The sequence below is a fragment of the Bidens hawaiensis genome, unplaced genomic scaffold (genome assembly GCF_021521415.1).
Source record: "Bidens hawaiensis isolate Kalapana, Puna unplaced genomic scaffold, B.hawaiensis_p1.1 tig00011271_1, whole genome shotgun sequence".
NCBI classification, from domain to species: Eukaryota; Viridiplantae; Streptophyta; class Magnoliopsida; order Asterales; family Asteraceae; genus Bidens; species Bidens hawaiensis.
Genome location: NW_027491878.1, coordinates 666,127 through 682,256, shown reverse-complemented (window position 1 = coordinate 682,256; position 16,130 = coordinate 666,127). Strand labels below are relative to the sequence as shown.

The 16,130-nt window shown below is 34.4% G+C and overlaps 1 protein-coding gene across 1 annotated transcript; it reads right to left on the bottom strand.

Moving 5' to 3' along the window:
• Positions 1-9,800: 9,800 nt before the first annotated feature.
• Positions 9,801-12,231, bottom strand: LOC143537670 (short-chain dehydrogenase TIC 32, chloroplastic-like). Its single transcript, XM_077031387.1, has 8 exons — positions 12,026-12,231; positions 11,158-11,389; positions 10,979-11,058; positions 10,715-10,868; positions 10,523-10,601; positions 10,335-10,419; positions 10,201-10,247; positions 9,801-10,115 (listed from the first exon to the last, which is right to left on the bottom strand). Exons 1-8 carry the CDS (start codon positions 12,132-12,134, stop codon positions 9,951-9,953), a joined length of 951 nt encoding a protein of 316 aa, XP_076887502.1. The 5' UTR covers positions 12,135-12,231; the 3' UTR covers positions 9,801-9,950.
• Between the last annotated feature and the right edge of the window lie 3,899 nt (positions 12,232-16,130).

Genomic DNA, 16,130 nt, shown 5'->3' with positions numbered 1-16,130 from the left:
AAGTTTAAGACTCAAGTTGTACGAACACATGAACATCCCAAAACGTTAAAAGTAAAAGGGGATTAAGTACGAGATTACTCACTTGTAAACGGTGCGTTGAAAGATAATGCAAGAACCAACTTTTTAAACAAGCACAAGTTAACCTATAAATAAGAGGTTATTGGTTTAACGATTGGTTTTTATGTCTTGAATATATGCAATAAGTATCGATTGTTGTTAGTTAAACAAATTAAAACAAAATATATATATTATTATATTTACCGAGATCTGGGCAGAACAGAAGAGAAGACGGAGGCAAGGAGAGGAGTGGCGCTGCTGAGGAATTAGGGCAGAGAGCAAGGGAGAGATTTGGGGAGTGTTTAAGTGTAGTGTGTAGTGTTAAGAAATTAGCTTAATTTATAGGGAAAACCCAAGGGAACACAATCACTTGAAAAGGGGAAAAGATCTTATCAAATCAAGCAAAAAGATATTAAAAAGCACAAGAAAACAAAAGCAAAAGATATTAAAAAGATATGCCGGCAACTGCAAGGGATGGGGAAAAGCTGACAAGTTACAGGTCAAAGCATGGGAGGTGTCAGATAAAGCACTGTTCAAGGCATGCAAAAGAAGATTTCAAAAGATTATGCCAGTCACTTTTTCTGTCAACCAATAGGATTGGTGCACATGCTGCGCCGAAAGTGGCTTTTCGGACAGATGTCGGAACTGACCTACAGTGCTCACACAAAAGATAAGATATTTCAAAAGCATACAGGCTGACATAAACAGAAGAAAAGACTTTAGGTCTAGCGCGAGAAGACTCGAGCGCGCGCGAGGGCGAAGGCAGACAGAGAACAATCCTTAGCGCGCCGCGGGAAGAACTACAGTCCTTAGCGCGTCGCGGGAAGAACTATAATCCTTAGCGCGCCGCGGGAAGAACTACAGTCCTTAGCGCGTCGCGGGAAGAACTAGGGAAGAACTACAGTCCTTAGCGCGTCGCGGGAAGAACTACATTTCTTAGCGCGCCGCGGGAAGAACTACCATTCTTAGCGCGCCGCGGGAAGAACTATAATTCTTAGCGCGCTGCGGGAACAGTTCGCCTCGCGTATCGCAGGAACAGCTGGTCTTCACGCAGGCTTCCTTGTAAGGAGTCTGGCGCGTGGAGCTGCGCAGACATCCTTAGGCGGGAAGAACCAAAGGACAAGCAAAGAGTTAAGAGAAAGGGTTTCAAGGCTTAAGGGTTAAGCAGAGGGGCGGGACGGCGACAAGAGAGAAAAAGGGAGGCGGGATGACGACAAGAGAGAAAAAGGCGGGACGGCGACAAGAGAGAAAGAGGGGCGACAAGAGAGGAAAAGGGGCGGGACGGCGGAGAGAAGGAAGAAAGGGACGGGTCGGCGGAAAGAAATTATTATTAGTAAGTAAAATATATATATATATAATTTATTTAATGTTAAATTTACAAAGATTAATAATCAAATTTAAAATCATAAAAAGAATCGGATTCGAAAACGGGTACCTGGGTCGGGTCGGATTGGGCAGTTGTCACAAATATTATATATGTGTGATATATATATATATATATGGCTACAACACCATTACACTTCAAATACAAAAACCCACCATTTGCTAGATGGGCGTCACATGGCACAAATCGCCCATTTTGTAGCCCCTCCACTACACATAGCCTTGTAACAAAGGAAAAGGAGGATATCTTAACGTGGGTGTTGACCAAGTTAAGGGAAACGTTAGACAAGTGCATGATGCCACGTGTCACATTAACATACATTGACCTTGATTGGACAAATTCATGTTAAGTTGTATTTCCAAATGTTGTTAAGTTACTAGGTAAAGTGACACGTAATTAAGAACATTAGCAAGAACTGCAACCAAAGCGTCGTTTCACAATCAGGGGCGAAGTATAGTGAGGGACATGATGGTTGGGTATAAGTCATGTATGTGTGTGTGTATTGATTTCTTTTAAAAACCACTTTGAGTTTTAAGAACTCGAAAGAACTCAACGTAACAAATTTTATTTGAATATTTTTACACATAAGTAATATGTAAGTGTAAGTAACATAAAAAAATTACAATCTTTTTTTACACACCGAATCGACTTTTCACTCATGTGAACTTGTATAGTTATCACAAATCTTTATTCCCTCTCCTGATTCATTTTTTAATTAAATTTTATCTCAGTCAAATATTCTATACTCATTTAATTAAATGTGTGATCCATGTTAAGTTCTTAAAGTTCTTACAACTTATCAAGTTCTCAAAGAATCATTCCCATATATATATATGTGTGTGTGTGTGTGTGTGTTATTTCATGTATTTTAATAGTTTAGATATGGCGAGCATGAAAACTTTGAGTTCTTTTATGATTACATGTGTTCGATGCTTAAACGAGTTAGTTCGGAGCCATTAGGATGATGATTAAACAAGCTCCGAGATACAGGAAGCATAACAAAGTGAAGATGGATGCTATAGAATGATTTGGGAAAATTTTGGATGAGAAACTTGAAGCCGATGCTAAAACTAAACAAAATGGGTTGTCAAAAAGCGACCAAGAAGTAAAACGAGCATTTACTGGGCTAGAAAATGAGTTATGAGACCCATAGAATATGAATTTTGGGTTTCTAGACGAGAGGAATACGAATATGAGGTTATCTTTGGTCGTGGTACGCGACCGCATGTGTATTGTAACACCCCTTTCTTAAGCGGAAACGCCGGAGTGTGACGTACAGATTGCTCAAAACACGTGTGACACTATTAAGTGACAATATTATCATTAATTAATTTAAACGTTAAATACACAAGTTTGTAATAAAAAATACAAGGAAATTATAAGAACAATTAAACAACTTGTCCATTTATTAATATAACCTAAGTTCTAGTGTCTTCTCTAAGTCTCATCCTCTAATGATTATACATGTAGCATATATATAAAATAAATGTCAACTAAACAAATAGTTGGCGACTTCACACAAGTTTTGATATATATAATATAAAAGGGGCAATTTCATAGAATAGTAACCAAGTTTCCAAAGTATTCCAATTAGATCGCTCAACTTTAAAAAGTGTTCTAATTAAGTCATTCAACTTTTATATTTTATTGAATTAAAGGTTTTAACATGTTTTTTTAGCCATTTTCTTTTTTTTTTGTGTCACATAGGAAATATTTTTATCTTTTTTATGTTTATGTTGAGTGGTGACGTTGATTTTATTTTTTATTTTTAAATTTTAATATAATTAACGTTATTTAAACAGTTTTAAATTTAACTACATGTATGCAAATTACGACCCCCACATCTTATCCTCAATTTCTTTCTTGACGCACAAAAAAATCACGGAGTCTCGATTTGAAGATTTAGTGACCCGATTTGGAGAAGAAAATGCATGAGTGACCTAACTGGAACACTTTTGAAACTTGGTTACTATTCTATGAGATATTCTCATATAAAAACCATACAATTCTGATATAATGCTAAATATATATGTTTCCCTTGTTTATTTTATTTAATATTTTAATTGTTTTTGTTCGTTTTTAGTCAATATTTGTATACTACTAACGTTTTTATGTTTTATAGGTTCCGGGATTTGATCGTGATGAAAAAGGGCGAAAAACGAGCTAAAACGAGCCGAAACGGAGATCCGGAACGCATCAGGAAGGAACCAGACAGAGAACCGGTCAGACCGCCCCCCATGGAGGAGCACGCCATGCCGCGCCTAGGAAGAAGGCTAAAAGCCCTAGGCGCGGCGCCTAGGCACATCTGGGCTAGATTATTTTCGTTTTTGCTTCTTGTCGGGCCTTGTTTTGGGTATTTAAACATTTTTAACTTAATCCTGACATAACCTGAAAGCCACCAGCCGATTTTGGAGAGTTCTTGGAGCTATTTTATGCGTTTGTTGGTGATTTTAAAGTCAAGAGGACATCCGGTGAAGAGCTACACGTTCACGTTCGAGTTTACGGGTTTTATCATCTTCGATTCCCCGTTCTCTATATTTTCACCATGTTTTCGCTATTATTTGTTTCGTTTGATTTAGGCTATATGATGCTAGGCTAAATTTCCTAAACTACATAGGTCGTGATGAACCTTAGTTCGGTTTGATTTTTATTTGGATTTTCATTTCATTATGGATTTTATGTTCTAAGTAAATTGTTAAGTTTGAATTGGTTTATGCGTATGATTACTTGGTTTTGTTTACTTGAATTTATTGTTTCACATTATCCTTGTTGATTGTTTCATAGGATAGAGTTTTGTTAGGTCATTTACTGTGTGTTCTTGACTAGTTTGTGATTAATATGCATTAAAATCATAGAAACATTAAAATCAAGTAATTAGATAAAAGTGAGCTGCTAGTCTAAAAAGCTGTAAAGTGACAGGCTATTAATAGATCTTTGCTTGTCGGGATTGCTAGATTTAGTTCTTCGTAAGGAGTCCGTCTATGTTTGATTGTCAGCTTAGTCTATTAAATTAATTGGGTTTGCTTTGCTATCTTTTGAATTCCGCGCTGTAAGGTAGGTTTTCGTCATAAAAGATACTTAGGCATAAGCGATTAAATAACCGTAAGGAAGTTTAACTAATAAACTGGTGGGTCTTAAAACTTGTTAGAAATCCACAGGCGTCTTCTTGAAGTTCAAGGGTCCTGTTCGGATTTTCTGTCAAGGGTCTATTTTATGATCCCAGTTCCATAACTTGCGTTTTTCCATTTAAATTAATAACCGTAACTTTGGGGATTATGGCCTGGGTAGTTATTTTAATCATCTGAATTAATCTAAGTTTTCTAAATTGTTTATTAGTTAAAATTAATTAGGTTTAAGTTTTATTAATTAATTAATAAGTAATGATTATGTTTTATTATTATTATTATAATAATTAGGGTTTGTTTTATTATTATATTAATTAGTTTATTAATAGTTAATTATTATTAGAGTTTTAATTAATTAGTTTTAAAATCCCCCTCAAATATTATTAATAAATAGTCATGTCTTGTAATTGAGTCTAATTTGCTAGTTTCGTAATTTAAAGAGTCTCGTGGGTTCGATATCCGGACTTACTTAGCTGTACTAGAGTCGACCGGTTCACTTGCCGGTTAGTAGTTTAAGTTAAGTTTAAGGGTCTAGAGTATTACTTAATGTCTAGATTAGCATAATTTAGTTAATAATTATTTGACTACTTTTAGCACATCAAATTCCATAAGACGTGTAATAATCGTGTAAGTAAGGTCCGTTCCAATTAGTAACAACCAACGTACTTGGATAATCGAGCAAGTACGGTCCTTTTCAATTGGTAAAAACCAATAACGTACTCGGGTTGAGGGTCCCTTTTCCACTCATAATAAAATGGTCTTGGGTGCTATATTGAGGAAACCACGTGTAAGTAAGTTTTGAGCAAGTAATCGAGTAAACACACAAATCGTAGTTTTGTAAATGAAAAAAAGTAAACAATTGATTTGATAAGATATATATTCAACCCCCAAAATGTGTAAAAGCGTTTAAAATTGGGTGTGAGAAACTTACCTCAAAAATGAGAAATAATAGTTTAAACGAGTCAAACAAACGAGGTGGAGAATTATAGTGGATTATCCTAAACAAGTAAATACGTATGCTAGATTTTAACAACGAGTCTAAATGAAATGAAAACTACGACAAAGTGGGACTTAGAGATTTTTGATTAAAAATGAGTTTAACTAATATGAATTTAAGTTTATGTAAATCATTTGATATTCATTAGTTGAATAATAATTTCTCTATGCATAATTATAACTTATTAACATAAGCTTAAATAACAAGATTAAAAACAATTTATGATTAAATGTTTTGATTTTTAGTAACATAATAAATTAATTTACTAATGAATTAATTTAAAGGTTTTTACTTTAATTATTTTAAATATATATTAGTTTATGTTGACCAAAAAAATAATAATTAATTTGCTCAATTAATTATTTAGAGATATGAATTATGTTAGTTCTATTATAAGAAAATATTTAAATAAAATTTTTTTTATAAATCTTTGAATTTAAAAGAAAGTTTATAAGTTTATGACAATGGATCATAAGATTTAACAAAATATTTATGTTTGTTCTTGCAAAATAATTACGCTTGATCTAATATTTAGAAAATCAAAGTGGTTATCTTGGATATCTATGATCATAATGATTCTTAAAACCAAAATATAAGTTTTTTATTATAGAAGTATCATGGTCATGAAAAACAAATTATGAATATTCAACATAAAATCAAAACAAAAACTATTAAATGAATGAAATCATAAAACTTACTTGTTAATACTTTCAATCCTAAGAAAATAGTGTATTGAGATGTGAAAAATATGGAGAATTAGTACTCCTTTTATAGCAAATTTTTAGAGTCGTTATGTTTTATAGAATTTAAGAAATTAAATCATGTTTGATATAATTAAAACAAAAATTAAAAATAGTTTAATGGGGTTTTCGAAAGGTTTTAACTATTTTAATCAGTTTTATTGAATTAAAACATTAATTAGTTTTTATTAGTTAAATAACATATGAAAAGATAAAGATAATAATAATAATAATAATAATAATAATAATAATAATAATAATAATAGTTCAAGAATAATTCAAATAAATTGAATGGATATGTACATTAATATATGATCTTGATTATGAATGTTTAACATGTGCATGCAATACTACAAGAGTGATGAAAAATTTAATTTCATAAAATGATCACATGATTGAAAGGTGAATTAGTAGTAAGTTCAAAATTGACGAATGTCATTAACAACATTATAAAAATTATATATATATAAATAAACACACAAATTTTTTTTTTAAACGGGTGAGATTTTCGGGTTTGAGAATTAACGAATGTTACGAGTATATAGCCATCACGATACACGATCAACTAAAAAAACGTGAAAAAACGGGTTTTGATCTATATATTCTACTTTACGAACCCTAAACCATCATTACGACTTCCAGTAGCTGTTAGGCAATTTTGGGTGAATTCCATGGCTACCAATCATCTCTTGATCAATCCTAATGACTTTTCACATCATAATTGAAGATCTATCGATGACGATGCTCGGCAAGTCTTCTCGAATCATACCCGGGGCGTAGAGTATTGTATTTTACAGTTTTTCTCATGTGTTTAAGAACGAATGATTTGTAATTATCTTTGATTAATCTATGATGTTTGATATTACTATGCACTCAGTCGGTTTAAGTTTATTTCAATCAAAATGATTAGTTTGCCAGTTGTTATGATAATTGCTTATAGGGTTGTTTTGACAAGTTTGAATATATGAAGCATACAATTTCCCTTAGTTGGGTTACACTGGCATGGCTGTTTGATAACTAATGTCGTGTATGTTAGCGATTGTTGATACCTAAGGTTTGCCTAGTTAGTCAATCTGATTTGATAATTGATGATTAATATGCTAAATGACATGAGATTACTGTTTATTTACTTGCTTGAAATCCGGATGTGATTTGTCTTGTTTATTGATTGAAACTTGCTTTGTTTACTTGTTTGATATTAAAACTAAATCTCTTGTTAGTGTGATTAGCACTATAATTGTGACTTCATAGTTATAAATTGGCTACATGTTACACTGACCACATACTCCTCTTGGTTCAACACCCTAGCTTGCTTAATGTGATTAGGACTTGGTTATAATTGTTTTTGGCTAGATAGCAACAGTCTAGCATCAGGGCCCCCCAACCCCTGTTTTTTGCGCAGCAGTGTAAATTTACCAGTTTTTCACTCGAATATATTTATATGTAGTGTCGATTTACCCGTTTTCGACCAAAAATTTGAGCCAAAATTTTATATTTATATGTCGTGTAAATTTACCATGTTTTTTGCACAGCAGTGTAATTAGAGTTTTGTTATACATTTCGAGCCCGCCCCCTTCCCCCGACGTCTTTATCCAAACTTCGCCATTGTTCACAACAAGACCAAGGAGACCTTGATCGTGTATAAAACTTGGTAATTGAGTCTGTCATGCCTGCCGCATTCGAGTATAGTTATGGCTTAAGGCCATCCCATTCTTCCCTACCACATATACTGGAGCAGCCACCTCCGAATGCCTAATTGTGTATTCTTCTTCTTTTTTTTTCTTCAATCTGTAAAGTTATGTTTTTATCTACATGTTTGTCGTTTGCTGATTCGTTAGTTGTTATCGTAGTTTTGTTTGCTCTTTGTTAATGAACAATGTTTGTTGCTTTGGGTATACATGTAGTGTCTTATACGGCGCGCTCAATAGTGTTGTTGGCTGCTATTGGTATGTCTTTGTTCATGAAAAATAGTAACCCAATGGTTTTTAGTATTGGGAGCATTTGATATTTCCGGTTCAGGCCGAATTCACATCATATATATATATATATATATATATATATATATATATATATATATTAGGCTTGTAAACTAAGTGTTAGGCATATTGTTGTTAGATTGTAACTTTGGTTATTGTCTCTAGCGCCATAGCTGGCACCGCATATTTATCATGGACGGCGGCTGGGCTCAATCTAGTTTATATATCATGGATGGTTGTTACTCAATTTGGTTTATCATGGATGACTGTTTTTCACGATTTGGTTGATTGATGGGGTATTAAAAACATAGTTGATACCGTGAACAAGATTATTTTTGTGAAAATGTGGTTGAAGGTTACGAACTACTACACAATTGTCACATGAGTAAATAAAATGTGGCAATAAGCAGGGTACAAGGTTTTTGAAATGTTATTTATTTATTTATTTTTTTTTTTGGTTGAAACATAATCCTCTTATATATAACACAAACCGAGCTACATCTGAATAATGGGTAAGCGAGCAACAAGCTGCGCCGCTATCCCCTTTTGAATCGCAAAGCCTATTCTACTAAATATAAATCATTGGTTCCTCGGGCTCCGCGAGTCACTGTGGACCACCTTCTGCACCCGCTCCAAGAAGCGAACCGCCTCGGGAGCTAGGGATCCAAAAGTGTCGAAGTCAAATGGAATGAACATGTGTTGATTCTCCAAACACGCTGTCTCATGCTTAGCAACCTTTCTAGATTCCGCTCTCAAAACCGCCTGTCCCGGTACGAAGCCACTGTCTCTCAGCCCCACAAACACTAACACCTCAATGAGGTCAACACACGCATGAAAAAATAACCAAAGGGACTTGAGCCCTTTGAGCACGTGTTAATATAGCATGACAGCATGTGCTCAATGGTGGGTGGGTTGTTTTTTTAGAGGAGGGGGGCGAGGGGCTTATATTCTGTTTTAGTTTCGGTACCGTAACGAACATAATCAAAATTGACTGAATTCATGTCAACTTATCGTCTCAACGCCCGAGAACAACACTTGAGCTTTACCACCGTCTTGGTTTTACCGACCAAATAAATGTCGTTTTATAACTTTTTATTTTTTCACCCGATGCTCTTTTTTATATGTTAATTTGACAAATTTAGGTTTTTGGTTTAACGCTCGGGTTTTACCAACGTTGTTAATACCGTAACGAACATAAACGATATTGTCCGAATTCGCGTTGACTCACCGTCGTAACACTTGGGTTTTACCAACACCCAAGTTTACCGACCGAATGAATATGTTGATTTATTTATAATGCGCTATACGAGTGCCGCTATTTTCCTTTTGTTATGAACATGTTAACATGACGAATTTATTTTCTAAGTTCATAACGAACATAGCCAATACCAACTGAATTTGGCCCAGGTTTTACCGACCGATTTCGCCCCGCAACTCGCAGGTGATATACCTGATTTAAATAAACTCTCTTAATGAACCATATCAATAACATCGACTTAGGATGATATCTGTAATTTCAACTACACCTTAATATGTTGCTCTTATTATTACACTATTAAAAATACAAAGCATATTACACCACACCCACCCTGGTTCCATGAAAAATCATGCAAAAACAACACTTAAACATCATTAACGGAAAACAAAATAACAAAATTAAACTTGTTTGGTTCACTTTGCCTTGGTCAACTCCGTACCGAACTCCCATAGTTTCTTTGCCAACTCGGGATCTTTGGCGTAAGCGGTCGGTTGAGCCACATTATTGTCACAAAAATACTCGCCGCTAACTCCTTTCACCTTCGGGTGTAATGCCAAATAGCAACTGGTTGAAGCTCCCTAAAACCAAAAAAAAGTAACAATTGTAAGTTATCACATATACATTTTAAACATGACAATAGAAAAAGATGCAAAAATTACAAACCTGTGGGATATTCTTTTGAAAGTGTTGGAACAGTCCATATAAGAAAACTGCCAAGAAAGTAGAAAGATGAAGTTAACATCATGAACATTTTTTTACAGTTTTTTAAAGACACAAGCAGAAAGATCTATAATTACTTGACATAAAGCCCGAGTGACGCGAAAGCTTGGTTGGAATGACTCCAGGATGTAACACATTGGCAGTTATGTTCGCCCCTTCTTCCTGTGAACATGCAATTTCAACTTAAAAACGGCTCGTATAATGTACGATACATATGTATATATATAAAGTAATTATGTGTGTAATTATAGATCCTAATAATTACCTTAAGGCGCCTAGCTAACTCCTTAGCATGCAAGATAGTAGCAAGCTTTGACTGTCCATAAGCGTAGGAAGCATTGTAGCTGAAAAGTTAACGGTATAACAAATCGTTAGATTAAATGATTAAAATCCACATTAAGGCTTGAATGTTTTAATTGAGTCCAATTGTAAAATGTTATAGAGAGAGTACACATACAATTGTTCATCATTTATCTTGTCAAACACGATTCCGCCTTGGTAAGTCACCCTATGAAGTAATGACGAAATCAATATAATCCGTCCTTCTTGGCCACAATTTTTAGCAGTATTTTTCATCGTATCCAACAACAGATTCACCAAATGAAAGTTTCCTATATTATACAAAGTAAACACGATTCCCGTTATGAAAATCTTTTCCTAGGAGAAACAAAGTGTGACATATGAAACATGAAAACATCGGTCACATGACATACTGACATACCAAGATAGTTAGTAGCAAACTGACTCTCAATTCCATCTTTAGAAAGTGCATATGGGGACATCATCACCCCGGCATTACAACTACAAGCGACAAAATCAACCGATTAATTAGACTCATACAAAGTTCAAATCAAATTGTAGATTAAATCAACGAAAAGTGTAAATTATAATGTGTCTTACAGGAGGATGTTGAGGGGTAGACCCTTGGAAATGTACTCGTTCGCAAAGTTTGTGACGGATTCTAGCGAACTCACATCAATCTTCAAAATATCAATGGTAGCACTAGGGATTTCCTTTTTTATCTCTTCCTTGCATTTTTCGGCTGCTTCCACATTCCTAGCTCCCATAACAACATGTACACCGCGCAAACATAACACACGTGCGGTTTCAAAGCCAATACCACTAGTAGGTCCTGAAAACAACTACTCTTTTAGATGATGAAAAATTAAAGATATAAAAGCATAGCAAATTTGTAAATTATTAAATTTTATTTCAAATCACCTATTTGTAGTGCCAAGCCTCCTATTAGTTGTATTCTCTAACTAACTCACTAACTATATGTTACTAACTCTATTTTAATTTTTAACACTTAATAGAACTAACGAAACAAAATAATGAAAAACATAATATATGAAAATGAATGATGTTAATTGGTTAGTTGGAGTGAAACTGGACCATTATTCCATTAAGAGGCATCCGAGGTTGACTTTAAGAAGTTTTTATTTTCTTTATTTTTTTCTGATTTGATGTAAAGTTATTTTCCAGATCTATTGTGTTTTTAAGCTTCATCTTTTGATCAGTTACAAGATCAGTTGCTTCTTGTTACAGAAGCAGTTGACCAGAAACATAAGTGAGCCCAAAAACAGAAGCAGTTGCTTCATCTTCTAAACATAAGTGAGCCCAAAAACAGAAGCAGTTGACCAGAAAAAAAAAGGTTACTATGAATGATCTTCAGGTAGGTCAACATGGATTAACTTTAAGATCTGGTACCATAAACTGATTTAAGTAACTAATATGTATACATAATAATCTAGAGACAGAAAGAAACCTGTAACAATAGCAGTTAAACCATGACCATCAATTCCTTCTGTGACATCTTCAGCTGTGTTTCTGGCTGAGAAACCTGACTCTCCTTTAAATCCAAATAGCCAAACCATGTTTTCAACAGACACAAAATTAAGTTGGATGCTTTTAAGTTGTAAGGTTCTTTTGTAGTAATTTGTTCAAGGTTTATGTCAACAAGGCAGATGTTATATACAATTCACTTGGAAGTATTTGGATTGACCATTGACCAGTGACCGTGTATACATGGTGGTCAAAAGCTGCCAGCCTTGACTGCTATTGTGAAATGAAATAGAGCTTTCAGTTTTGTTGAACGTGTCAGAAATATTCATGTGACATTTATGTTTTTTAGTTATACATGATTGGTGTTTAATATTGTGATTGAAAGGAACATCTATATTAAATGATCTCAAAAAAGTTTTATAGATAACAAGAAGCTCAATATATTTAAAAGATATACCCTACCATTGGGTACCAAAGAATTTTGTAATTTTGTAAAAGCCATCTTCGGTCACCGGTCCACACCGCTGCCGTCGCTTCCCCGACCCACCCACGTACGTTTAACGCCTAGGCTAATGTTTTGCCATTCACCACCACCTCAACGATCCCACAACACCTCAACAATCCCGTTTTCACTTCTCCAACTGTCTTCAAATTTATATTTCTTAAAAAAGTTCATCTCAAGTTCAGCTTCAATCATTTTTTTTAAATTTGATGTGATACCAATCACTAAACTAAAATTCTAAAAGCTTTCATATTACCCCTTTTGAATATATTTTAATGTTTTATGTGCTAGGTTTTATTAATATATATATAATCAAAATACTTTGAATTATTTAAATTTAGTTTGTTTTAATTTATAAACAGGATACTCAATCAAAATAACTACAACTTAAATATCAGTACACTAGTTTTAAATTGTGCAACTAAAATTTAAATATATGCTTTGAAATGAAACAATTTAAGTTCGATAATAAACAATTAAAAGGATGTAATTAGATGGCTTTAATTGGTTAATTGACCAAATTACCCCTTTATCATCATGAATGACCTAAGAGAGAGAACATTATATTTTCAAGTCACACCAAATTATTTAGAAATAAAAACATGTTTAATAGGAAGTTTCGGTTGTGTATTAAACATTTTTTTACTATGATTTAAATCTAGGATGCCATGACAATTAATATATGATCTAAAGTCAGTTATTTTATTGCAATTGGAGATATTTTAGCTTGTACATCGATTTATTTAACTTGTTCACGCGTTTATAATTATTCGTTTTCTTTTAGAAAAGCAGTGGGTCCTTTATTACTCTATTAAAATAATCACGGGTCCATTACTCCATGTCGAATATTAAAATCCTAATGTAGTCTTGGTTAACGTGTTTAAGAATTTAATTATCTATCTAGTTACGATCAAGAATATAATCATGGTTAAAGTGTTTAACAATTTAAAGTAACTTTAAAGACCATTATGTTAAAACCAAAAAAGGATAACTCAAATAAAGCAAAAAGCCCAACATATATAACAAAAAACAAGCCGTTCAAAAATAAATTAAAAAATGAAAAAACAACTGACATAATGTAGAACAACCAACTTACAACGAAAAATTTATGAAGTTAAATTTGCAATTTGCACCACCTCTCCCATCATAATGAAGTTATTTTAATTTCCTTTTCATGTTGGCCATCGAGAAAGCTTTACCCTTGAAACAACTCTTCACCATTGCCCAACTAACTTCACATGAGACATAGAATATGTTCTAAGAAAATAATATCAAACACGGGGCCTTAGGATGTTTCCTTCTACTCGTTCTTTGCCTTATTGTTACTTCAATTCAATTGTATAGTTAGTTTTTTGAAATGTATTAATTTTCATTCCTTATAAAATTTAATACATATAAAGTTGTGAAGGGTACACGTTAACGATGCTTGAATCTACGTCTTAGACCATGTGTAGTCATAACTTTCCACCCCTAGGCGTTATGCGTCATGTGGCGTCCAGTCAGAGTTATAAATTTGCGATTTTTACAAAAAGAGGGTGTAGTCATAACTTTCCCATAACACCACCATTCAAAGTTATGTACATAACTTTGAACCCATAACTTTACCCATAACATTGAGGGGGGCGGTGTAAGGAAGAGTTATGGGCCATAACTTTACCCATAACTCTTCTAGTACACATGGTCTTATTACTTAATTTAAATCATGCAATGTATATGTTGGATGGTTTTAGTTAGACCATTCGTAGTCATTCAATTATGGCAGCGTTTTGTGTTATAACGCCGGGGGCACACCGCCCCCCGGCGTTTTGGTATTTTTTTTAAGCGTTATATATATAACGCGTATAATGGCTCCAAAATCAAGAAAAGTAGCCGTTAAGTTACCGTTGGGAGGCTTTGGAATTTTAATTTTTTTTATTATTTCCTATATATTAAACCAACTCATCCCCAATCAAAACTCATTAAACTTATAAAAAATCTATTTCAACTCTATATTTCCTCACACAAAATTCACTATATAAATGGATCTCCCATCTATATATAAACGGTTTTTCGGGCCCGACCAACAAGCCGACGACGAGGCGGAGGAACAGGCGGTTACGAGTGCGATTATGCTCGCGACAACTTATATGAGTTCCGTTACGAGTGTGATTAGCTCTCCACCACCCCCCGTTTCAAAAAGAGCATATATCGAATGAGATCGTACCGAAGCCAACAACCGGTTGATGAAGGATTACTTCCGCGACTCGCCGAGATACAAGACCCCGAAGACCTTTAGGCGTCGTTTTCAGATGTTTAAAAATTTATTTATGCGCATCGCCAATGATTTGGAGCGTGAGCTTCATTACTTTAAGCAAAATCCGGATGGTCGAGGGACGCTAGGATTCACGGCTATTCAGAAGGTTACGTCAGCCGTACGCGTGCTCGCCTACGGAAACACGGCCGACATCAACGACGAGTATTTAAAGATGACCGAGAAAACAACTCGGGACACCTTGAAGTATTTTTGTTACGGTACATTTTTTTTAAATAATTTTATCACTTGTACGTTTACTTAAATCAATTATTTTATAAAAGTTGTGTAAAATATAGGAATATTGAAACTATATGGATCACATTATCTGAGAGAGCCCAACTATAACGATCTACAACGTCTTTACGAGACACATATTGCATGCATTCGGAATGGGCTAATTATCCAACTGCATGGCGAGGTCAATTCACACGAGGTGACCAAAAGGGACCAATGGTCAGCCTTCAAGTGATTGCTTCATACGACATTTGGATTTGGTCGACATTCTTTGGTGTTCCCGGTTACAACAATGACATAACCGTCTTAAAGCAGTCTCCTGTGATGGAGAGTTACATATCTGGGAACGTTCTCGTCGCTTCGTTTTAGGTTAACGATAACTTCTACCATCATGGGTACTATCTGGGTGATGGAATATATCCAGAGTTTGCGATAATCGTTAAAACATTTAGAGACCCGATAGATGAAAAAAGACAGTATTTTAAGAAAGTGCAAGAGTCTGTGAGAAAGGATATCGAGAGGTGTTTTGGTGTTCTTCAATAACGATGACATTTTGTTAAAAATCCTTGTCTTCTATGGTCTTTAGAAAGAATGAAATGTACTATGTATTCTTGTATCATAATGCATAACATGATCATCGAGGACGAGGGAAGAGCAATATGTTCAACTTTCATACCGGACCCGGATCCACCACGGACTCCAGCAAGTATGGAGCAAAGACTCGAAAACTCGGATTCCGTGCGGTCAAGAGAGATACATAACGCACTAAAGGAGGATTTGGTCCAACATCTTTGGATGTATCGGCCTTTGCATGATGAAAACGATGATCAAAACGAGGGCAACAATGAAGACGATGATGAAGATGACGATGACGATGGCGAAGACGATGAAGACGACGAGGGCGAAGACGATGAAGACAAGAGGGCGAAGACGACGAGTAGTGTTTTTTATTTTAATGTAATATTAATTTAATAAAATATTATTATTATTATTTGATTATTCTTTAGTAAATATTAAGAAAACAAAAAATGTATAAGTGACTGGGCGCCACGTGGCGCA